This window comes from Otolemur garnettii, unplaced genomic scaffold, assembly GCF_000181295.1.
Source record: "Otolemur garnettii isolate 467f Iridium unplaced genomic scaffold, OtoGar3 scaffold00126, whole genome shotgun sequence".
Taxonomy (NCBI): Eukaryota; Metazoa; Chordata; class Mammalia; order Primates; family Galagidae; genus Otolemur; species Otolemur garnettii.
This window is the reverse complement of record NW_003852521.1, coordinates 4,483,374-4,508,832: the sequence shown is the minus strand read 5'-3', so window position 1 is coordinate 4,508,832 and position 25,459 is coordinate 4,483,374. Positions and strand designations below refer to the sequence as shown.

Below are 25,459 nucleotides of genomic sequence, written 5' to 3'. Positions count from 1 at the left end.
AAAAAAAAAAAAAAAAAAAATTGCCTAATTATGTTCAAAGCAAGAGAAAAACACAGTTAAGGCGGGGGTATGATTAAACATTCCTGTTGTCCTGGACTCCAGGCTCATGCATCTCTGCTGCTTTCTCATATTTAGGCTTGCCAGATGAAATATAAGATGCCCAGGTAAACTGGAATTTCAATTCAATAACAAGTAACTTTTTAGCACATCCCACATACCATTTTACTCAAATATTATTTGTTGCTTATTTGAAACTCTAATTTAACTGGTGTCTTGCATTTTTCTTGGTTACATCTGGCAGCCACAGTCACATGGCCTCTTGATTTAGTGTGTTTATTTCTGAAGTTTATGGAGCCCCTACGGGGCTGCCTTTCTCTTTCTGTCAGGAAGTGACAGGATTTTGCTCTAATATAGAAGTTTTTTTTTTTTTTTTTTTTGTAGACAGAATCCTGCTCTGTCACCCTGGCTAGAGTCCAGTGGCATCATAGCTCACAGGAACATCAAACTCTTGGGCTGAAGCCATCCTCCTGCCTCAGCCTCCAGAGTAACTGGGACTGCAGGTACCCACCAGGATGCCCGGCTACTTTTTCTATTTTTAGTGGAGATGAGATCTTTTTCTTGCCCAGGTTGGTCTCGAACTCCAGAGGTCAAGTAATCCACACACCTCAGCCTCCCAGCGTGCCCCGCTGGAATTCAAACAGTTATTTTTTCATCATTATTGATTCATAGAAGACGCAGATTTCAATTAAACATAGCTGCCATTCAGATAACTGTAATTTTAGTCACTGTAAAGAGGGACAATTCATGTACAAGGGAAACTTACAAAGCATGAGGAGACAATCAAGGTCTGGGATCTCAGAAAAACATTTTTCTTTCAGAATTACAGAGAAGGAAGCTTTCATGAGATGTAGTGAGGACAGGCAGTTCTCAGGTTACGGATGAGATGGGTTCTGTAGTTTGTTCTTAAGTTGAATTTGTATGTAAGTTGTAACAGGTATATTTACTATTGCCTGGAATAGCCTCTGTTCATAAGTACGAGATGTATGTCAGTTGGATGTTTGTAACTTGGGGACTACCTGTACTAGAGAAATAGCACTTTCTTTGTGGTCTGGGGGGGAGGAGTTCTCTTATTTTTGTGGCATGTCAGAAAAAAGTAGTTAAATGAAATAAACATCTGAAATACCGTCTGAAGTATGATCATCTTAGAAGAGTCAAGTACACCCCCTGTTCAGTTCTCAGCCCTTTGCAGTGAGAATTCGGCCTTAACTGTGGTCTTTGGGAGACACCCGAGGGAACACTTGGGTACAGATGGGCTTGGAGGAACGGAGTTCTCCTGTGCATGGGTCAGTCTGTAAAGAAATGGGGCTGGTGTGATGCAGGACCCGCATGGGAGCCCCGAGCTACGGAAATGCTGCAGGGGTCCTTTGAGGATAGGGCAGACAACTGCACTTGTGTAACGTGGTGGGGAGATCTTCTCCACAGTCTTTCTGATGACAGCATGATGAAAGGCATGTGAGTGAGAATTCCCCAGTCCTCTAAATATTTTCTTTCACTCGGTCCTAATCAAAGAGCTCCCAGAGTCACCCTCCCCGTCATAGCTGGAGGTAAGAGTCAGAGCAAGGCTGGAGCCGTGTTCTCAGGGCTCTAGTTGCTTAGGAAATGTACTGCTTCAGCTGATGACAGCTGAAGTGACTGACTAGCCGCTGAGTGATTTTGCCCCAGTTGGATGTGAGCCAGGTGTGAGCAGACACTGGGGATGGGGAGGGCGTGGATGGAGAGTCGGTTGGCTGGTTTGTCTTTGGCTCCATGACACGCTTACACCCGCTTAGCGCAGCGCGCTTGTGCTGTACAGGAGAATCCGGACGAGTATTTCTGAGCTAAATAAAAATGTTATAGGTACGACTTCTAAGGGTAATAAAGACACGTAACATCGATTTTCCTCTGAGAAACGCCAAGTCTTAGAGGAAGATAGAATAAGTGAGGTAGAGGCTGGGAGCCCTTATCCGCAGAGATTTCAAGTTGCTTCTGATTCTGCTGTCTAGACAAAACCATCAGAGGATGCCGTCCAGAGATGAGAGGAAGCGTTTCCAATGCAGAGGCTGGAACGTGCCAGCCTGTGCTGGGCCTGGGACACTGATATTTTTAAAGAGTAACAAGGCAGCTTTTTCTACTGGCTGCTTGGCCCTCAGGCTCTAGAAAACTTTGCAGCATTAACTTTAGCAGATTTCCCAGGCACCACGTGGGATTCTTGTTCATACTCCTGTAAGTAATGGCTGTTGTCACTGTTTGGCAGTCTGGTGTACAGTGGCCAGTGTGGCTTGTCTCTGATGCTCTTACCTCACTCTGCCAGATAAAATATAAGATGCCCAGGTAAACGATCCAGATGGTGTTGTGAAACCTCCAGCCAGCTTCCCTGGGTGGCCGGCCCAGATTACCCATTCATTCATTTGACAAGCATTTATTGACTGTCTAGTCAATGCCAGGCTCTGTTTTAGGCACTGGGAATAGGCTGGTGAACAAATCAGACACATCAGGAAAGAATCCATAGCAAAGCTGACGTTTAAGCAAAGACTTGAGTCGGGCAGGGGGAGGGATGGTTCCACTAGAATATCCCTGTGAAAAGCACTTTAGGCTGAGAGCACAGCAGTGAAAGACCCTGTGGGGGAAACAAGTCTGGTGTGTTTAAGGCACAGAGGCCAGGACGGCTGGTGCGGGAAGGGGAGTGGGAGGTGCGGGCAAGGAGGGGCTTTGTGGGCCACCGTCAGGACTCTGGCTTTTACTCTGAGTGAGCGGGGAATCCAAACGGGGCTTGGAAGAGCGGGATGACCCAATCTGATTTCTTACTGTGAAAGTTTCCTGACCTTTACAGTATCACAGACAGGGATGAGCAGAGGGGACCCTCATGTTCTCATCACCCACCTTCAACTATTATGTTACCATTTCTATATTTACTTCTGAAGTTTGAGCGCTCTTTCTAAAAACATAACTATAAAACCATCGTATTTTAGAAGTTACCATTATTTATTTAAATGTCAGGAGTCTGAATTGATTCCTACTCTGAAGACTGAGCTGATGAGACAGGTTTGATGTGACATGTGGACAGGGGAGTCAAGGACTGTCCGGTAATCAAAGTCCTTTTCATGGACTGCCACGCATGTTCTTCAAAGCAAGTTTTAAAGATTAACATCAAGCACCTGGCTTCCTGATTTTTAATTTCTTTTCATCATCATTATCCAAAGCCATCACCTCTCCAGATAGAGAAATTGCTGTTATTCTTATTTTCAAATAAGGAGAATGGCACAAAATTACTTACAGATTAAGTCCCTGGGTTTAATGTCCCTTAGATACGGTTTAGAAAATCCTAGTAAGCTGGGAGTGACTTGTTCAAACTCACAGTCCCTTTTTTCTATTATCTGTTCTTCCCAGTAAGAAATTTGGGCAGGCACACGTCAGGACTGATTTACTAACCTCTCAAGGTAGTTTTAATCATTTCAAGAACCATCACAGACCCAGTTCCACATAATTCAATTCAAATGAATTCTGAGGGTCTATTGGCTGCCTCCTACTTACTGGATGCTGCTTACAAAGATGTTGCTTTCACACAACAGGGCGACTGTGGGTAACTGGGTAACTGTGAATTGCAGTGCAGCGTGAAGGGGGCCAAGAAGATGGAAGTACGGGTATAGCAGTAGCAGAGGGAAGTTAAGTCTGAATGTGCTGAGAATTTAGCCAGGCTCACAGAGGCTGAGAAAGGGTATTCTTGGTAAGAAATAACATGAGCCAAATCATGAGGGTGCACACTCTCATGGCAGGTTTGAGACTGGTGGGTGAAGGAACAAAAGGAGATGAGTCTGCAGAAAGAGGTTGAGCTGTTCCAGAGAGCACTTTGTGTCTGTTACCCTAAGTCAGACATAGTAATAGCATGCCCAAACTCCAAGCAAGTTCAAAGAATGGCCCGTCTTCTCTTGCCATGAGAGCCACATGATGTGGCTCTGTGTGTGTCCCAATGTATGTATGTTCCCAAGGTCCCCAGATGATACCAGAAAGATCTGCTGTCTTCGTAGGAGCAAGCAGGACTGTTTTCCCTTTGTTGACCTTGCTCATTGTAAGGTGGATAGGAAAATCAAAGAAGAGTAATCTTGAAGATTTGGTCTTAACTTCTGCATCTAACCCTTAGCACCTACCCAGGGGTGTCAGAATGTCTGGTCTGTGATTATGTTAAAAATTTGCACTGGTCCAGGGGTGGATAACCTGTGGCCTTCAGGCCACACATGACCTTGTAGGTCCTTAAGTGTGGCCTTTTGACTGAATCCAGACTTTATATTATAAATCCTTTTATTTTTATTAATACATTTGTGTTCATCTTTTCTATTTTTATTTTTTTAAAATGAATGTATTTAAGATATCAAAGAATAAAATAAGTCTTAACACTGGAGTCCTCCCAGATTGACTGGCACATTTCATACATTAGGAAGGCATGTGGGCTAACTTGAGGGCTACCAGCCTCATGATTTAGTTCTTAACTTGCCCAGTCTGACTGGCTCTCCTACTGCATAAGGCTGGTTGGTGAGAGTTTATGAAAGAATGCATGGCCAAGTATGCAGGTCTGCTGTCAGCTTTCGACAGCAGTGCACTGTATTTCTGTTTGAAGTGGAATTTGTGAATAGTACAGCTCGACACTATTTTTTAAATTTCATCCACTTAATAGCCCATCATGTCAAAGAAGGCCAAGAGGAATGCTGGAGCAAGAAAACAGATATTTTTAAAATGAGGATTGGGCATCGCAATATTACATCGTTTCTGCTATAGATAAGATGATTTGCTTGGCTTGTGATTCTGCAATATCAACGGTAAAGAAATTCAATGCTCATTAGCATCATAATACTAATAATGAACATAAATATTTTAAATTAGAGGGAAAGGCACAGAAGATTGTATTGCAAAAAATAACGAATCTGAAAAGCGAAAGCAAAGACATTCTTTGAAGCAGCAAGCAATAAGAACTGTGGAAATAATGCCACTGAAGCAGCTTATTAAGTAGCTCGTATACTTGGTAAAAAGGAGAGCCAGTCAGTGCTGTAGAAATGGTGAAATATGCATTGTTGAAGTTGTGGGATGCTTAGACCCTGATAACCTTTCAAAGTACAAACACCCGTCTTTTTCAAGGAAAACCATAACCTACTGGCAGCATGAATTAGCTTTCAATTTAACAACTTCATGCAATACTTCAAAAGAGTATGTATTATTCAGTTGCTTTGGATGAATCAACTGATACTACTGGGTTGGTACATGTTTTATACCAATCAGATCTCAATGATCTGATTCATTCAGATCATAACAGAAGATTTTCTTTGCTATGAAGAAAATTCCTTACTTTGGGTACTTACTTGCTTTGGGCACTTTTGTGAACAGAACATGGAGAATAGATATCTTCAACAACTTTTAAGATGTCATGAAACTGGACTGAATTTGGTAAATTTAGTGAGTACATGTACAGATGGTGCACCTTCCATGATAGGAAAACATGAAGGATTTATTGCACAGATAAAAGAAGTATTAACAGACCCAGATGCTCTGATTTCTTTTCATTGTATCCTGCAGCAGCAAAAATCTCTGTGCTAAAGCCACTATTTTAAGTGACACTGTGGAATAGGCTTGTGAACTGTATTCATGCAAATGTAATGTAGCATTGCCAGTTTTGTAACAGGTGACAGTTGAATGAGGTACTCAGTGTGGCTTTGCTATATCATTCTAGTGTGTGTTGGCTATCACAGTGACAGGTGTTAGCCAAAAATTTTATCTCTGTGAGAACAGATAGTTAAATATTATGAAGAAAAGAATTGGCAATGGAATTGTTGAAAAAAGATTTCTGTAGGAATACAGAAATTCTACATGATATCATGTAAAATCAAAATGATGTGAACTTTTTTTGCAAGGTCAAACAAAGTCTATAGGCTATGTAGCAAAAAAAAAAAACTAAACATTTTGAAAAAACTGTCTGTTCTCAAAACAGTTCTTCTTTAAAAGAAAATTTTGGATGAAAAATTTTCCCGGTTAGCAAAGGTCCTTGAAGAGCAGGAAGGTATCTGCAAATAATTTGAAGAACAGGCATCGGTTATAGACCTATTAATTTGAGAATGCAATGAAAGGTTCACTCGCTGACTTTGAGAATCATGACCTCACGCTCAGATTAGCCTTTCAGCCTCGCCTACTTGACATCAGCAAGGCTTCTAAGCTGCAGATGGAATTGATTGTGAGCGCTCAGTGGATGACATTTTAAAGTCATTATTTGATGCTAAGAAAGATCCAATTGAAATATGGAAAAATGCACTAGAATACCCCTGCCTTTGCCAACATGCCTGAAAAATGGTTTCTGGATTTTCAACCACTTATTGCTGCAAATCTATATTCTGCTAACCCAAATCAAGATACCCTTAAGGTCACAGATGACTGATACCCATGTAGAGGATCAATGGAAACCCGCCCTCCATCCTGCAACCAAATATTTAAATACTTTCCAACAAAAAGCAGACACAACAAAGTCATTAAAAGGTTAGTTATCTTTAAAATTAATAAATAATTTTCATTTTTAAAAATTATTAAATACAGAATAGATTTTTACAAAATGCTGTACATTTTTAAGTATATCTCATCAGAGTTTCTTGCATGTGGCCTTATGTGATTACAGCCAAATGAATGGGTTCTCCCGCCATGCAAGGCTGCCCTCCCTGGGCTGGCCTCGGATGAAGTTGTTCTGCGTGGGAAAAACCTCTCTGTTCATTTTATACTATATCGAAGTTGTCTTTTATTCCAGAATCACTCAGTTGCTTTGAAACTCTTTCCAACCATGTGTGCTGACCTGGGCAATGGCACAATAGATGAATCATGTTGAGTTTGTCATTTCTATTCAAGGGTCCACCTCACTCCTTGGTGATAGAGCTCGGTGCGCTAAGACTAGGTCAGATGCCCAGAAGGGTTTTCCCGCCTTTTCTTTGTGTCTGCAAGTCTTCCTACTCTCCCTGTCTTTTCATGCCTCATATTAGAAAAGTGACATTTTTAGTGTGAAAGTCATTTTAACAGGAAGACAATGGCTATTACTGACAACTGCCTGTGACAGAAGGGGCGTTTGTCATCGTTAATCACTTGCGGGAGTGCTGAGGAGACTTAAGTGCAGGGCTACCACCTCTTCCAACTCATCTCTGCATTTGCTGACTGTTAGGAAAGAGGGTGATAAACGGGCTGTGCCCTCATGGGACTCAGTGAAGAAATTCTAGCTGGCTACTGAGGCTATTCTTGGGCAGAGGCATGGAAGAGAATCAGAGTCACAGTGGCAGGGCCAAAAAGGAATTGAGGAAACATAGTTGTAGTTTCTCACTTTACAGGGGAAGAAACTGAGGCCCAGAGAGGCTTGGTGACTTGTTTAAGCCATACAGCTGTTGTTGCCAGCATTTTGTCCAGAACTAGATAGTATCCCCCCCCTTACTTGATCCTGAAGTTTATTACATTTGTAGCAATGTGATCCCTGATGACATACAGATTCCAAATTATTTGCAATCCTGGATATGTTTGTGGGGAATATGATGTGATGACATATTGGCCCTATCCCTTGGGTAGGATCATAAAGGAAATGATCTATAGATCATGTTCAAAAGCAGGCCAGAGACCAGTGCTTACACAGGGCTGTTTTGGTATTTGGAGTTCTGTGTGGTCGTGTTAGTGGGTCTAGGATTCTTGTGCGACATGCGATTCCCAAAGGCCTAAGTCTTCCTCCTGGAGCTGCCTGCTTTCCGAGGCAGAGGCTGGCCGCCTTCTCTCCCTCTGGGCTCCTGCGTCTCTCCTCCTCCTTGGTATCTGTCTTTTGTCATACTGCACTCCCTGGCTGGTCTTAGCTGGGTGCTCACTTGATGCTGCTGAATACATCAGTGCATTTTTTCCTAATTCTGTAGGTAAGTCAATTTATTATTCTCCTAATAGAGTGCCACACTTTGTATGGAAGTTACCCTGGAAAGCCGACTTAAAAAAGCAGGTGTGGTGTCAAACTGTAGCTCTCTCTGTCTCTCTTGACACCATTTTCCTGTCATCTATATGCCTTGCCTCTTGCTTCTCTGGGCTCCTAGCACTCACCATTCATTAGCACTTGTGGCAGATTGGTGTGAGCAGAGAAAGGAGAGGTGACAAAACTCAAATTGGGTCATTTGGTTGCACATTAGTCCCTGATAAAAGATAAAAAGATATTGGCTAAATGGGGTTTTGAGGGAACTTTTCTCAGACCATTCCTGTTTCCCATTAGTGTGGAAAATCGACACTTGCTGGTCTTTTGGGGGGGAAGACATTTTTCCTAAGTGAGTGGGAAAACCTCTTGACATTTTACAGAGAGCCTTGCTTCAGTTTTGAATACCTACAAACCACTTAAAATTGTGTCTGCCACAAGCATCGGTTTAATGTGAAAATTTGTTTGCTTACTTGGCCAACCCCTTTTACCTTGTTAGACCCAAGGTCATGCTGAGTTTTCCAGAAGTCTGGGATGTGTTCTGGTGATCTTTGGGTTAAAGAGGAAATAGCAACTATAACTTTCTCCCTAGTTAATTTCCAAGAGCTGCTTTGAACTACATATAGCAAGAGTCATTTTTTGGAAGATGTTTTCTTATATACCTATTAGAGAAAAGCATTATTTACCTTTGTTTATTAACCAAAAGATTTAATAAATTAATATAAAATTAAATGGATGTCACATCATCAAATGGATAATATGAGATAAGAGATAGATATATTAAGTTTTCAGATAAACAGTGTAGAAAGAGCTAAAGTAACTTCCAAAAGACTTGAGAGGATCTGTTTTGTCATGTATAGGGTGACCAGATTTTAACATCTGTGAGGTGGGACAACATGGGGGGGGGCAGAGCGGGGGTGGGGGGCAGAGCCGGGCGGAGCAGGGGGGCCTGGCAGGGCCTGACAACAATGCAAACTTTGTTAAGCAGTTATCCATAATCACTTCTCAGCAATTATTTGTTATTACAGTTTAACATTATAAAATTAACAAAAATAATATAAAACTCATATTCTGGCGAAATAGCCACATGGCAGCCAAAAACCGTATATTCCCTTCCTGTTTTCCTGCCCATTCGTGCATTCTTTCCAAAAATTGGGACTTTTTTAAAACGCCACGGGATGCGGGACAAATTCTTGAAAAGTGGGACTGTCCCGCCAAAATTGGGATGTTTGGTCACCCTAGTCATGTCGGAAACAATTTTTGAGTTTCCCACCCTGGGATAGGTGCTCTACTACCACATGGGTTGGCCTGCCGTCCAAATCTGGCCCAGGACTCACTTAAATTAAACTTTTGCAAAAATGAGGTTCAAGATTTCCTTCCCTAGACTCTACCATTTTAGGTAAAGCCCTTTCTTGTCTATTCTTTTTAAGAACATCTATTTATTTCCATGAAAAATAATGATTATGCAAAACTTCTAATTACAAAACTGTCTAGAGATTGGAAGGTGTGTTCTGCTCATAGCTTTGGTCACCTTCAGCCTAAGTCCATCCACACTGGTATTTAAAGCAGAGATAGGTTCCCCAGAAACCGCAGTCAGATTGACTGGAACGTTGGTGCATGTGCAAATACTCACCTATAATGGGTTTCTGATTACCTGGATACATTCTTCTTACAAAGTTATTCTTAGTTCTTAATTGAAATGTATCCAGTAAATATTTATTGGATATACTCTATCTGAAAAATACTTCAGGGGTGATTCAAAAACTAGAATACAATATCTTAAAAGGCTTACAGCCTGGTTGGGCAGATAAGACACACACAATGGGGCATAGAATTTTACTTGTTTTGTGACCATCTGGCACATACCTGCTATTGTCAGTACTGTGTTGGAAACAGAAACAAAGATGAGTGTGGTAGGGTCGCTTTCCTGGAGACTCACTGTGAACCTGTAGTTACACAGTGCTGATGAGAAAGGCTCCAGAGTGTTGTATACACGATGCTGCCATGACATTGTTAATTCAGCTGAGAAAGGCACTGGCTGCTACCTGAGAAGGAGGGATTTTCTCTCGGGAGGTTTTGCCTTTTGGCCAAGATAGGAAATAGTGTAGGTGAAGGCCAGAGATGTGCTAGGTTGGTCAGGGCAAGGTGACACATGAAATTAACCATCACTGGGAAGGCAGGGCTGGAGAGCAGACGGTGGCTGGGTCATAAATGGCTGACACTACGGAGTCCATGTTTAGCCCTTAGCCTAGAGGGTCTTACTCTGCAATCTTTTGGAGAGACATTCATGGACTACTGAAGACCTGAAAATACCCTAAGATTAAAAGTAAAATTTGCATTTCTGTAAATAAGGCTACTTTCCTGGGGTCCACCATCTAAAGAAGATTCAGAAGCCTTCTGGTAGATGTTGAGGAGATAGAAGGGATTTTGAACAGGGGTCCATGTGGCATGGTGGAGCCCAGGCTCTGGCTGCTGTGTGCAGATTTGCAGTGTGGGGTGTGGCATGCATGGAGTCAGGAGGGGTGGGAGAGGAATTGCCATGTCCATACACCCATTCAGACGGCAAATGCTTATTAATCACTTCACTGTGTTTCAGACACTAAGGATGAGCTGGGAGAGCTGGCAAGTAGGGTTGCCATAGTCCCTGCTGTGGTGGAGATTGTGGTATATGGGGAAGGACAGATAACTAAAGAGAGCACAGCACATGTTGGCCCCTTGTCTCGATCATTTATTTATGCACTTGTTTGGCCAACAGTTACTTCTATGCTTAGCTCTCTTCAAGGGGGGTATATTTCGTTGGGGAAGACAGATAGTAAAATAAACACGTTAAAATCTGGTTTGATGTTGGATGGTGGTAAGTGCTAGAGTGAATACAAGGAAACCAGTGTAAGAGGGTGGAAGGAATAGTAAGACCAGCTTAGATTGGTCCAGGAAGCTGCTCTGAAAAGGTTCTGGGCGGAGCTATGAGTTGGGCAAATAGTAGGCGTGCAGGTCAAGCAGCAGCTGTGTGAGCACCTGGGACTTGGTGAACAAGGACAGAAGACCAGGGTGGAGTGACAGGTAGGACTGGTTCATGCTGTGGCCTTCTGAGCCACCCAGAGGACTGTGAGCTTTGTTCTTGGTGTGTTGGGGCGATGCCACAGGCTTTGGACAGGGGAGTAAAAGGATCTCTGCTGAGATATGTGGGGCTAAAAGAGACTGTTCAGGGTTTATATAATCCAGCCTGAGGACTCAGCAATGCTCCTTGGAGGAAATGATGTTTGAGCCGAGAATGGGAGCATAAGAGGGAGTCGTTTGGAGAGAGGAAGGGTATTCCGGGCAGAGGACTGGCAGGAGCAAAAGCCTCAGTGGACCCTAGGGCCAGAGTGGGGTGCAGGAGCAGGCTTTCTGGGAGAGATGCTGGTTTTAGTTTTGCATGTGTGAAGTCTGAGGTTCTTTGGTTTGTTCCCAAGGAGGTGTGCAGGCGTCCTCAAACTATGACCTGCGGGCCACATGCAGCCTGCCTAGGACATTTATCCCGCCCGCTGGGTGTTTTTGCCTCCACTGCCTGTCCTGCTTAGCTGACTTGTCCCGGGGCCCACAGTCCGGCCCTCCAACAGTCTGAGGGACAGTGAACTGGCCCCCTATTTAAAAGGTTTGAGGACCCCTGGTATAGAGTGTGCAGAGTGGGGTCATTAGCACATGGGTCTGAAGTCCAGGAAAGGAGGGTGAGATGCAGTGGGTGTGGCTGAGTTTCCTTAAAGAGCAAATGTCAGCTGAGAATGGCAGAGGGCTGAGCGCAGAAGCCTGGGGCCTGGGAACACTGGCACTTAGGAGCCTGGTGGGGGGAAGAAGATACTGCAAAGGAAACGGAGCTGGAGTGGTTGCCAGAGAAAGGAAGAGTGTCTACCTAGGTGTTGAGAGACATGGTGAAGGCTTTAATGCTCTAAGAATGCAAAAGTGAACGACTGTGGGCTGGAATACTCAGGGTAGGTCTTTCCAGGAGAGCTAACATGACAGGAAGCAGTGCGCATGTGAAAAGCCTAGTGTGAGCCAATTTTCATGGGTAGGACTGATAAAATTTACTGAGGGAGCTACAGAGAGACCAGTACTGGTTGGTGCTAGGAATTCAAGAGTTTGGGCTTCATTCTATATGTTTATGATTTTTTTTTTTAAACTTGAATTTTCCTAGTTTGTCACTCCCCTAAAAGTATAGGTATAAGGCTGAGAATTTTGTTGGTGTGTATTTTATAGAAATGATAGTTTTGAAGTTTTCATTATATTCTCAAGCAGGTCAATGACCCTGAGAAGGTCATGAGTCATGGACAGATGCCACGAGAAGTATTCAAAGGCAAATATTGGGGCAGGGGCTTGCAGACTTGTAGGGTGAATTTGAGGAAGGATAGGAGATGAAAGAGCTATTCTAGTAATTTAAACATGGAGTATTATTGATCTTTCAGAAAAAAATGAAAGAAATAAGGAATGCAAAGAACAATTGCCAGATTCTTTTCTTTCTTTTCTTTCTTTTCTTTCCTTCCTTCCTGCCTCCCTCCCTCCCTCCCTTCCTTCTTTCCTTCCTTCCTTCCTTTCGACAGACTCTCACTTTATCACCCTCGGTAGAGTGCTGTGGTGTCACAGCTCACAGCAACCTCCAACTCCTGGGCTTAGGCGATTCTCCTGCCTCAGCCTCCTGAGTAGTTGGGACTATGGGCACCTGCCACAATGCCTGGCTATTTTTTTGTTCCAGTTTGGCTGGGGCTGGGCTCAAACCTGCCACCCTCGCTATATGGGGCCTATGCCCTATCCACTGAGCCACAGGTATCCCCTCTTTTTCTCTTTCTTTCTTTCTTTCTTTCTTTCTTTCTTTCTTTCTTTCTTTCTTTCTTTCTTTCTTTTTTTTTTTTTTTTGGAGGCAGAGTCTCACTCTGCTGCTCAGGGTAGAGTGTCATGATATCACAGCTCACAGCAACCTCAAATTCCTAGGCTCCAGTGATCCGCCTGCCTTAGCCTTCCAAGTAGCTGGGACCACAGGTGCCTACCACAACACTCAGGTGGTTTTTCTGTTTTTAGTAGAAATGAGGTCTTGCTCCTGCTCAGGCTGGTCTCAAACTCCCAAGCTCAAGTGATCCATCCACCTCAGCCTCTCATAGTGCTAAGAGTTATAGGAGTGAGCCATCATACCTGGCATAGGCAGATTGTTTTGAAGAAATAATTGACTAAATTTGGTGATGGGGTAGATTTTGGAGGTGAATTTAACAAATATTTATTAAGGACCTACTGTGTGTCAGATAAAATTGGGAGCCAATGAGACATAATCCTTGCCTTCTTAGAGTTTACTATTTACTAGGGGAATGCACATTTGTCAATAATCACCCCAATATATTACTGAAAATTATAGTCATGCCATGAAGAAAAAGGGTAGAGAATTTTGTGTGCACAGAAGTATGGGGATTTGATTTGATGAGGGGTACTTATGAAGTTATCTCACTAGCTCCTAATTCAACCACATTTCTGGGGAGTGGACATCTGTTGGTTATTTTAATTTAGCTTTACAAAAATATTTCCTCTGAAAACCAAGGCTTTAAAAATTTTTTTTAAATGTTTGGCTCATCAGGGAAAAAATGCTTTTGGATAACTGGTACCATTATTTATGGTTGGAAAAACAACAGTGTTTGATTATACAGAGCTTCTAACTTTTCCTTTGATTAATGAAAATCTTCTTGGCAAGTACTTTTTATTATGCTCTGTTTTTACTAGGTCCAAAAGAGTCTACTCTCTGGACTCAATGTGAATACTTTCAGATATCTCTTGTAATTATGTTGAATATGTAATCTCAGGGTGCATCCATTTGGAAATACTTAGTAGTCAATTGACGTATTGAAAATGGAACTCAATCAAGGTAGCTGAGTTTCTGATTTCCAAGATGCAGTGGCATTGTGTGTGTCTGTGTGTGTGCCTGTGTGTGTTTTTATATGTACGTGTGATCTCTCGGGCTCCTTGGCACCCTTTCCCTGCCATGATTCTCTTCCTTAGCCTCATGTGTGCTTCATGGTTGTTATACATTGTCACAAGACATCCCTTCATTTTCACTCAAGCTTCTGCTTTACTCCTTGCCAGAGACTCTATAGCTCTCTGTAAGGCTGAAGGGTATTTAATCTTTTACTGTGTAGCTTGGTAAGTTAGTCAACTTCTTATCTGAGTCTTAAGAGAAAGTCCCCAAGATGAGAAATTGTAAAGGTTTGGTGACAATTCAATGGGAAAGGATGAGAATTTTACAGGGAAGGGAATATTTTAGCAATTCTGCTAAAGAGTTAGTTAAACCTTCACTTATAACACAAGGCTAAGGGTTCTGTTAGGGTTTATGAAATAACCTGTTAGGAAGGCAGAACCTGAAGACATTTGCGTGTGAAAATGAGAGTTGTTAAATTGGGTTCTGTGATATTAGGGAAAAACAAAGGGCCTGTGAGGCTGAGGGAGGGGAAGAAAGATTAATGATATGGACACTTTCTACCAACGGGATGGGTGGGGCTAAAAATGCTAGGTCTGTGACAGGTGCAGTGGGCCAACACCAGGGAGAGGTGAGGCAGGGCCTGTAACCAGGGTCATCTGTTGGTATTGCTCTAATCACGGGTACTCAGATAAGCCTAGGCTGGTGCCTGACCCACTGTTGTAGCCAGGTCTGGGCCAAAACACAGATGTCACCTGCTCAGTTCCTTTCTAGTGCTCACGCTTAGGCAGAGTAAGTCTGTGTGCTGAGCACACAGGTCTCTGTCTAGAGGAGGTTGTACCACATTAGCTTGGTCTCACAGCTACTCAGCCTGAGTATTATTTCCATTGCAGCCCATGGGAAGACCTCACTTGCCTTTAGCTTGTCCTGGTTTCTGTTCTTTCTCACGACATTTTGAGAGTCTTTGTAGAGCAAGGTTGGACCAAAAGGATAAAAGGACAAAGTTATATACATGGATTTCCAAGTTGACTAAAAAAGTTGCTTTATGGGTAGTAAATATGGCCTGTATAATTAACTTCTCTTCTTTTTGCTACCTTCTGCCTTTATGCCTTGTGTCTGGAGTTGAATTTCAGTAATACAGGGTCATTTTTTTTTTTTTTTTTTTTTTTGAGACAGAGCCTCAAGCTGTCCCCCTGGGTAGAGTGCCGTGGCATTACAGCTCACAGCAACCTCCAACTCCTGGGCTTAGGTGATTCTCTTGCCTCCGCCTCCCAAGTAGCTGGGACCACAGGCGCCTGCCACAATGCCCGGCTATTTTTTGGTTGCAGCCGTCATTGTTGTTTGGCAGGTCCGGGCTGGGGATTTGAACCCGCCACCTTAGGTGTACGTGGCTGGCGCCTTAGCCGGTTGAGCTATAGGCGCCGAGCCAATACAGGGTCATTTTAAAGATTAAGTGTCAATGAATGACATTTAGCATACATCTCTGCTATTTCTGGGGAAAATGAGTTTTTGCTATTATATCTTTCATTAATATGAAAATTTTATATATCCCATTTATATTGTGAATACTATAACTTTATTGGTTTAGTCATTGATTAATTTATTTGATATCCATATTATTTTGTCCTTTCCTGGATGAACTTGGCATTTCAAAGGGGAATGAGACACAGGCACTTGGAAGATAGTAAAGGAGACGGGACTCAATGGAAAGAACACTGTAAGTTGTGGAAGTGAAGAAAAACTTGCTACAGTCTTTGGAACAGGGATGAGTGATTTCAAGTCTGCAGGGATTAGGAATGGCCAGTAAGAGAGGAATTCATGCAAAAGGTGACAAACAAATAGAAAATAGTAAGTATTGGTGAGGAAATGGAGAAATGAGAACCCTTGTGCCTTGTCGTTGGGAATGTAATATGGTGCAGCCATGATGGAACCAGTGGTTCCTCAAAAAATCAAAAATAGAATTACTGTATGATCCTTTAAGTATATGTGCTTCCAGATATATATCTAAAGGGATTTTTAATTCTTTGATGGGGTGAGAAGATCTGACTCATTGGGAGTTTTCCCGTGCATGTATTATTCACTTGCTCACTCACTCATTCATTTATTCAGCAAACGTGTATTGAGTGCTTGCTGTGTACTGGGCCCTGAGCTAGGTACAGCGATTAATAAAGTGCATAAGGCACCAAATCTGTCAACTTCATCCTTGCTAGACATTCCGTCTCCCCTCCCCCCCACAGAGGCACTAAGCTGCTACAGTGAAATACTCACAGTGGCTTCCTACTGACGCGAACAAACAGTAAGATTTGAGGTTGCTGGGAGGTGGAGCTCGACAGCATGGCGATGAAATGGAGAGAGATGCATAACAGAATATGAGCTAGAATTGAACACTGCAGGCCAGTGCTCTCTAAAGATCATTAAAAAGCAAAAAAAAAAAATTCCCATTTGAGGCTGCCAACCTCAGAGCTAAGTTATTTAGAATGGAAAAAATTGGCAAAGTCAGATGTACTCAACCCAAGGAGCCAATGTTTTGTGCATATTATGGCAAATGTAGTTTGAGAACTACCACCATAAAAATGTGAGCAATGTTAATGAGTGAGAAGGGTGGAGAGGCCATAAAATTTGAGCTAAAAGGACAGATGGGGCATGGCGGGGGGTGGTGAGAGTTAGTGTGGTCTGGTTGTTTGGGTGAAGAAGAGAACCAGGAATGCTTAGCCATGAGCTTAGCTCAGGTTTGGGGTGTGTGTGTATGTATGTTTACTATCATAGGAATTTTCATTCCATATATTTTTTTCCAATATCTGTTTGCCTCTCTTTTCAGTACACCTGCAAACACTTTCTCCGCTCATTTAAATATATTACTGAATACCAGCCACATACCAAGCACTGTGCTGGGCTCTTTTCCCACATTTATTTGGTTTCACATGCTCAGCAAATCCTGGGTTGGTATGATATCTGCGCCTCTGTCTGGTCGAATGAGAGCTGCAAACGTCTCCTCCTCTACTTCTTCCCCTACATCTTTCCTTCTAGTCCACTTCGAGATGTTTTCATTAAGGTGATTTCTTTTACTCACCTCTGTCATCTCAGCTGCTCTAGCTTTCTTCTTAACTTTGTTCTTTTCTCGATTCCCTCTCCACCTGCCCATTCCCTTGCATCCCCATGAGGCCTTCTCAGGCCTATTTCCTTGTAAAAATCTTTGTCTTGTGTTTTTCAGCTACAGCTCTGTGTCTCTTTTCCGTCTTACTCAATTCTCAGAAGGATGGCTTCCACTCATTTCATGTTCCTTCTACGCTTTCATCTGCAGGGTTTGGCTCATGCCCTTACCCTTCTAATAAAACTCCTTGCTAAGAGTCCTCCTTGTCAGATCCAAATTCCCTTTCTCAGTCCTTGTTTTACTGTAATTCCCTCCTGTATTTGGCAATATTGCTCATTCTCTTCTTGAAGCCTTCTAGTTTTTAAATGCTTTTTACTTACCAGTTTATCGGCTCTCCTAGAACTTTCTTGCTGTTCTTTTTCAGCTTCTTTTCTGCGGTAGGCTCTGCCATGAAATTGTTGGTGGGGCTTGGCGCCTGTAGCTCAGCAGCTAGGGTGCCAATCACGCACAACAGAGCTGGCGGGTGTCTCAAAGAAATCATTGGTGGAGCCATCTGTGCTCTTCTGTTCTTCTCGTTCTACATTTTTTTGTTTTGTTTTGTTTTTGAGACAGACTCTCAAGCTGTCGCCCTGGATAGAATGCCCTGGTGTCATACCTCACAACAACCTCCAGCTCTTGTGCTCAAGTGATCCTCTTGCCTCAGATTTTCTATTTTTAGTAGAGATGGGGGTCTCACTCTGGCTCAGGCTGGTCTTGAACCTGTGAGCTCAAGCAATTTACCCGCCTCAGTCTCCCAGAGTGCTAGGATTACAGGCATGAGCCACCACGCCTGGCTCATTCTACATGTTCTTAAAGAGGAGTATTGAATATCGAAGAACAGTATCCTCAAATTTCAGAATAAAGTTTACACAAACTGGCATCCAGGGTTATATGGTAACGATGACATATAAGTTTGAATGGTTATGTTTTTCAACACGTGTTCTCTTGTGTTCATCTGGGTTCCAGATGCTCCAGCTGTTTTATGCTTTGTTTCCTAAAGACCTTTAGTGTGGTCTAGAATGGGAATAAGCCTTGGTTTCCAAGGGTTCTGAATTAATAGTAAATTCCTGAGAAAATGAGCGAGTCTATTGGCAACCAGCAAATTCCTTCCTGCCATTTTCTAGGTAATATATTCTGGTGTAGGCAGTCTGTTTTTTAAGGAAGTTTGCAATAAACAATTTCCCCTCAAGGTTACTATAACAGGCAACACCTTTTGCTGTAACAGACGGCAAAAGGTAATGAAAGATTAGTTTCTGTTATGATTCATTATTTCAGAATGTTAGCATACCGTGGATCTGCGGCTGCTCTGGAGTCTCTCACTGTCATGCACTGGGAGTGCATGTTTTGCTTTTCTGATGTTAATGATGGTAATGAATTCAATCCCTTTTTTTTTCCAGGTCAAATTCAGATAATCGACGCCAGGGTGGCAGAGAGAGATTGGCTAGTGCCGGTGACAAGGGAAGCCTGGCCATGGAGTCTGCCAAGGAGACTCGCTACTGCGCGGTGTGCAATGACTATGCCTCCGGCTATCACTATGGAGTCTGGTCCTGTGAGGGCTGTAAGGCCTTCTTCAAGAGAAGTATTCAAGGTAATAGTGTGTTGAAAACAACTTATAATATTTTTGATCCTAAGAGCAGAAGCAACTGAGGAAGACATGAGCAGTGTGCTCCGTCCACTAGTATCATTGTTAGAAATGTGGAGAAAAGACAGGCGTTCAGGAGAGGGAGTTGACAGATGCCAGGGCAGCTGTGCTGAGTAACTGTCCTTCCTTCATTTGGCAAGAACCAGGTAGTCTTGAGCAACTCGATAGGGGGATTTCAGTAGCTGGGTCTTTAAGGAAAAAGGAAAGGTTGTCTATGCTCTGTTTGGGGGATGGCAAATGGACATTTATGTTTTGCTTATGTGATATTGATTGTCCCTGCATAATTATCTCTCTGCCTTGGCCTTGCCCATGCAAATGTTCTGTTCTAATGTTTGCTCCAAGACCAATTCTAATGTGACTTGTTCCCTTTTCCCTCTCTTCTGTATCTTTCTTGTCTCAATGGATGACACGACCTTTTGCTAAAATAAGAAGACTCAATGTCTGGTGACTTGTAATGCGGGAAGTACCATCTGTACCTGACAGATCCGAAGGATCCACCTGTGACATCCCCTTTCCCCACCTGCCTCCACTCTTGTCTTGTACATAGTTTATCAATTGCAGCTTCTCTGATAGATTTTCAGCTACATTTAATTTCTACACTGGGAGTATCTGTCTTCTTGCAATTTGTAGGGATTCCCTGGGGAAACAGCAACCATTTTTACTACCTAAGATATCTGTCATGAATAGAGAGGTCTGATGGAGTTTAGGCCAGCTGAATTAATTTTTTTTTTTTTTTGGTCTTAAGTATGGGGCATTCTCCCCTCTTATTCTTTTACATTTTTAGCTTAAGAAAGGTTAGTTTATAAATACTAAGAGTATTTCTGACAGTTTTCATGTGAATCCCTCTGTGGGGAGTCAGACTTAAGTAACTTGAAAACCAGACTCTGGTAAATTAATACACAGATTCTCATGGACTTTTTGTTACAGATCGTCACTGCCCTGATGCGAGATAAAAGCTGGGGGATGGTACAGACTATTTATTTTTCTTTCCATTGCCAGTGATATATTTTTTTCAAAGCTGTTTATATCTTAGTCAAGTGACATGTGAAATCAATGTGGTCCGTTTTAAAAGTATTTTCTTTGACACTTATTGTTTTCAACATCTTTTAGAACTCTGATGTGAGCCTTGAACTTTTTTTGTTGGTAGTTTTATAAAATGAATGATGTTCTTGGTAGTAAATCTTTGCATGTGTGTACACATAAATTCTAAACATAAATGAATGTGTTTGTTATTCATTTACTAAATAGATATAATAAATAAACATATATGCACACAGACTAATTTTACTAGCTGATACTATCTTAAATCAGAAAAAAAGACACTTATCTTTTGATTTAGGTTATAGAAGCCCTTAAAGGCCTCCGACAGCTATCTTAATTTGTGGTTTTTCTGTTAATTTGATTTTTGTGTAATCTAAAATACCATTGTTTTCAATAGGCCTTTAATCTGATAGTGAAAAAACATCTGACAGAGGTATGGTTAGCAGAGAGGAACTACATACTTGGACAAATTCATCTGTGACTGAATTTTCTCATTAGTCACAGTGATTTAGAGCAGTGGTTAGTGGAGATGTTCTGCTAACGGCCAGGCTGTAATCATTTGGACTCTGCAAACCATACAATTTCTGCTGTAGCTACTCAACTCTGACATTGTAGCTTGAAAGGAGCCATATTTGTTATGTGTCTAAATGGGAGTGGTTATGTGAATAAAACTTTATTTATAAAAACAAGTAACTGACCAGAACTGGCCTATGGATCATAATTTACTAGCCCTTGACTCAGTATTTATTTTATTTTACCTATTTTAGATACATTATTTGTAGAAAGGAAATAGATGGTTTCTAAATCTAAAGTTTTGAGTATGCATGTTTTATTGAGAACTTACTCTGTAACTGAGTAGGTGTTCTGAGAGAAGTAAATAAATGTGTATATAAGACATAATCCATAATCCCACAGAATTTGTAATTTATTTGGGAAATTTATAGGAGGAAGTAAAGGTACTGGCTCTCATGATAAAGTTAGAAAGTAAGTCAGTATAGATAAATTGCTGCCTTATGACAACTATAAGGGAAACAACAGATCAATATAAGAAAAGAAAATATTAACAGCTAAATGTAAAATTATGAAGATTGAAAATAGAAATGATCTTCTTCCAAAAAAAGAGTAATGATATTTACACAAATTATTTTCATCATATTTGTTCAGCATTTAGGACCATACTACATAAATGTCAACATATTTTAGTATTATTCCTTATCATTAAAAGCAGAAAACAGAATCAATGAAGAAAATGTGAACTTATAAAAATAGATACTTGATTGGCACGGCATTATCTCAAGTTCAAATATTTAAAAAAAATTCTGTTTACTCTTTGATAGTTAGAAAAATATTTATTTCCTTATCTCCATCTTGTATACATAGGCCAGATAGTAGGATTTCATTGAAATTGTGTCAAATAAAAAGTGATTTCTACCTGGGTTCAGATACTTTGTTGTATCATGGTGTGAAGTCACTTCTAAAGGATTTCTTAAATGGGATGAATATTGAGTTCAAGGTTCTGGAAGAAGCCTAGAAACAAGGTGGAGCTATTACCTTTTGGAGATAGAGGAGAACCTTAAAATTATTAAGTTCATTCATCCATTCATTCATTTATTCATTGAATACCTCTATGAAGCAAAGCCCCCATGCAAAGCTCTGGAGATGTAACAATAGTAAAGATACGGTCCTTGCCTTCATAAGGCCTATGAGGTACTAGGAGAGATGAACAAATAAGCCAAAAATTAAATTATAGTATAAAGATGGAAGCGAATTATAGGAGCCAAACTTCACTCGGTCCTGGTAGGAGGTGATTCAGATTCTGAGTTTTCCTGATTTCATTTGGAGGATGAGTCAGGCAGGTAAGTCAGGTGAAGAAAGAGGGGAAGAGTGTTCATCCATAGGCATGAGTGCATGAGAGAGGGCCAGGAGGAAACACAGAGCGTAGGGAGTTCTGTGCATAAAAATTAACACAATTAATTTACTATTAGAGTAAACAAACACATTTCTGGGCCATGTATTTAATCTTAGACTGTGTAACAACAAAGCACTTAATTTCCTCTTTAAAGTCACTTTCATGATTTTTTTCACACATATCAAAGGAAAATGCCAGAGGCAGTTTAAGGATTCCTAGTCCTATTTCCTCATCATAGTCTTGAGAACTTGAAACTAAAAGTTTTTGCTGAGTGTCTGTGGCTCTTTATAAATCACACTGCCCCTCAAGCACATTTAAGGACAGTGAAGGGTCTGACACGTAGGTGGGAAGTTCTGAAGATGCTGCAGCTCTCATGGTTTTCCTCATCACTTAAGGAGAGAGGTAGAAATGCGTGTACATCAGATTATTCTAGTGTTCTAAGTGTTTTGGTTGAAGAGGAAAAGTGTTTGACTTGAAAGCATACAGATTTTCATCCACCACTTAGTGTACAAACTTGATTACTTAAGCGATTGAGTAATAGCTTCCAGGGGAATATATACATATATTTTAAAGCAAAGTGAATAATACTATTTAAGTCAGAGGGGTGACATTGGATAGTTTATGAATTTTTTAATCATTTTAGGCGTAGAAATAACGTTTCTTAAGATAGGTTTTAGACAGATTCTGGGATGAGTTGTATGAGCAGGTCTGGCTATGAGTTTATCAGCCTGGTATTGCCTTGGAGTATTATTCCAAGGGAAAAGCACTGAGCTCACTGCTTGTCATTACTGTTACTATACATCATTATTTCAGAAGGTCATTGGGCACAGTAGGGGTCTCAGGCTAGCTACATGTCACTAGCACATGGTTTTCATATTCTGTCTATAAGGTGTTTACAGAAGTAGCTTAACATTACATCAGATAGACATGGCCAAAGCAGGTGCTGGCTTACAGGTTTTCTAAAATTAGAAGGACATGGTATCAGTGTCAAGGTGGAGTCTTATTCTGGTTCAGTGCAGTGAGGACCTAACGTTCCACAAGGATAACTAAGAATTTTATCCACTGGGCTTTAGAAAGCTCCAAGGGTGAGACAGTCCAGCACCCTGGATAGCTCCTTAAATAGCAGTTGAGGATAGGCAGACATTTATTTTCTAAAGATCCTCAGGCCTCTTTAGCTGGCTTCCTCTACTTTGTAAGCAATATTAAAGTAGAACCTGGTCCTTTGGAACTTGGGGACGCACTCCTGTTCACTGAAGAGGGATTAGTTTTCACACTTAGTTTCACATAGGATCCATCAGTCACATTCTGAAGTGATGTCTGCATGGTGTCCGTGTCTAGAGAAGGTTGGAGACTGGGGTAGAAGTGGAGGCTACTCTCTCTTCATTTGGGGTCTTTCAAAGGTAAGCTTGAGATGCTGACAATTTGTGCACATAAAACATTAAATATTTGGTCTCCATATCTCCAGGTTTGTACCTTTATGGTCCAGTTCCATGCAAAAGACCTAGAAGATCTTTTAGGTGAATTAATTGTATCCTGTGGTCTTGAGCTTAAAACTCTCAATGTACTTATAATAAAGTTTCTTTTCTATGGCTTACAACATTTGATGTATTCTTATTCCTGTTTACGTCTCCACTATTCACGGTAATCCAGCCATATTGGCCCTCTTTCCTTTCCTCCAACACACCAACATGTCCCTTCCTGGGGACCTCAGTAAAGGTAGTTCTTTCTCTCCCTTTGCTTGGGATTCCCTTTATTTGGCCAGCTTCAGATTTCTGCCCCAAGTTACCTTCTCAGAGAGGTCTCCTCCAATTACCCTATCAAAGGTAATCTAATAAACCATTGTTTCTGCTTTTTTTTTTATAATCCCCTAATCCTGTCTTATTTTTCTTTAAAGCCCTCAAATCCTTATGAAGTTTTCCTCTTTATTCATTGCTTATTGTTTGTCCGTACCAGGTATCACTTCCCCGCATTCCAACCCAAACCTGGATGTGAACTTAGAGCTGATTTCTGGTCTGCTCTGTTTGTTGCCCTAGCTCTGTTGCTTGTAGTAGGACACATTATTGCTAAGGGATACAGCAAAGGGTCAAAAATAATGATGGATTAAAAGTGCTAGAGGATCTCAGAGAAGGAAGAAATTTCATTGCATTAGGCTGGCCTTAGAATTTTTAATGCAAGTGGAACATTTGATATAAGCATGGAAGAAATAGAGGATTTTTCATAGGCAATCAGAACTTTGGAAGAGAATTCCAGAGATGTGACATAGCATAGAGAAACTGAGTAAATCAGCCTTGAGGGCACAGAGGGTATATTGTCCTCTGCCTCTGTTTTCCCTTCTTTGCTCTCTAAACAGAGGCATTTCCTAGGGTCTGCAATTTCGGCTTCTTTATCCTCCTCATTTTTCTCCCCACTCAGTTTCTTAGGGAGTATATGTGTGGTATGGATTGAATTGTGCCCCCTAGAAAGAAAGGCTGAAGTCCTACCCTCCTACCCCTGGTACCTCAGAATGTGGCCTTATTTGGAAATAAGGTCACTGCAGATGTAATTAGTCAAGGAGAGGCCATAGTGGACTCAGGTAAACCCTTAATCCACTATGACTGATGTCCTTATGAGAAGGAAATGTACGTACAGACTAAGAGAAGAGAATGCCATGTGACATTGGAGAGAGAGTGCAGTGAAGCATCTCCACAACAAAGGACACCAGAGATTGCTGGAAACCCCCAGAAGCTAAGAAGAGGCAAGGAAGGAGTCTTCCTACAGGTGTCCGAGGGCACTGACACTTATTTTAAGGCACTTATTTTTGGTGCTATGTTAAGGTGGGCCTAGGAAACTAATAAAATATTTAAAGTCTAAGAGCCATGCATATATGCCCCCAATCTGGTGCCGGCCTCCTGTTGTTTTCTCATTTCCCTCTGCCACCAGCTCCTCCTCCCGACTCTGTGCGTCCGTTTCCTTCCTACTCCCTCAGGCACTCTCCACCCCCAAGACCCTGGAGTTCACTAAGTCCATCTTTTCCCTTTGCAGCCTTTCCCCTGTCCTCTCCCACCAGAACTCTTGGGTAGTTCTGCTGAGTCTGTCTCTTAAATCTATGTCCGTCCAGTTTCCACTGCACAGAGTTAGCCATGTTACCCCTCACTGCAATAATCTAGGTTTTCCATTTGCCTTTTCCATCATCTAAGCCGGGGGGTCCAACCTGTGGTCTGCAGGCTGTGTGCTGATTTGGTGAGGACTTTTTGGGGCTTATCTGTGGTGTTGGATATCATAAAAAGTATGCACAGGTATTTCTTCTTTGCTAATCAGTTTGTGTTAGTGTTTACATATTTACCGTGTGGCCTCAAACAACTCTTATTCTTCCAACATGCAACAGGAAAGAACAAAGATCAGGCACCCCTGATTCTAAGCTGTTTGCTTTATTTGTTATTCCTGTTGGTGAGTTGTTCTGCATACTGCCTGTCTGTAATCTTTTTTTTTTTTTAATAATCTTCACATTTATTTATTTTTTTCAATTTTTTTATTAAGTCATTTGTATATAGATCATGAATACATTCATGCCATTGTGGAATTCAATGTGTTGATTATTTATACAAATTGGAGTGCTTACATCCTACTAATTAACATAGCCTTCATCTCATTTACCCAATTACAGTGTTAAGACATTTGTGTTCTACACCTGATAGATCCAACTTTTACTTACAATATGCTCCATAGGTGTGGTCCCTCTATTAACCTTCCCTCTATCAACCCACCCCCTCCCCATCCCTCCTTCATCCTAGGCTATAGTTGTGATTCATAGGTGTGGTCCCTCTATTAACCCTCCCTCTATC

At 41.6% G+C, this 25,459-nt stretch overlaps 1 protein-coding gene across 4 annotated transcripts in view; it reads left to right on the top strand.

Annotated features, from left to right (window-relative positions):
* Positions 1-25,459, top strand: part of ESR1 (estrogen receptor 1) — a 264,535-nt gene that overhangs the window by 22,973 nt on the left and 216,103 nt on the right. For 2 of the 4 annotated variants that reach the window (XM_003797871.2, XM_023517961.1), the window contains one exon: positions 18,444-18,634. In XM_003797871.2, the coding sequence (XP_003797919.1) occupies positions 18,444-18,634 (191 nt within the window). Of the gene's footprint in view, positions 1-18,443; positions 18,641-25,459 lie in introns of all 4 variants that reach the window. The other 2 variants (XM_012810119.2, XM_012810120.2) reach the window with 1 other exon arrangement.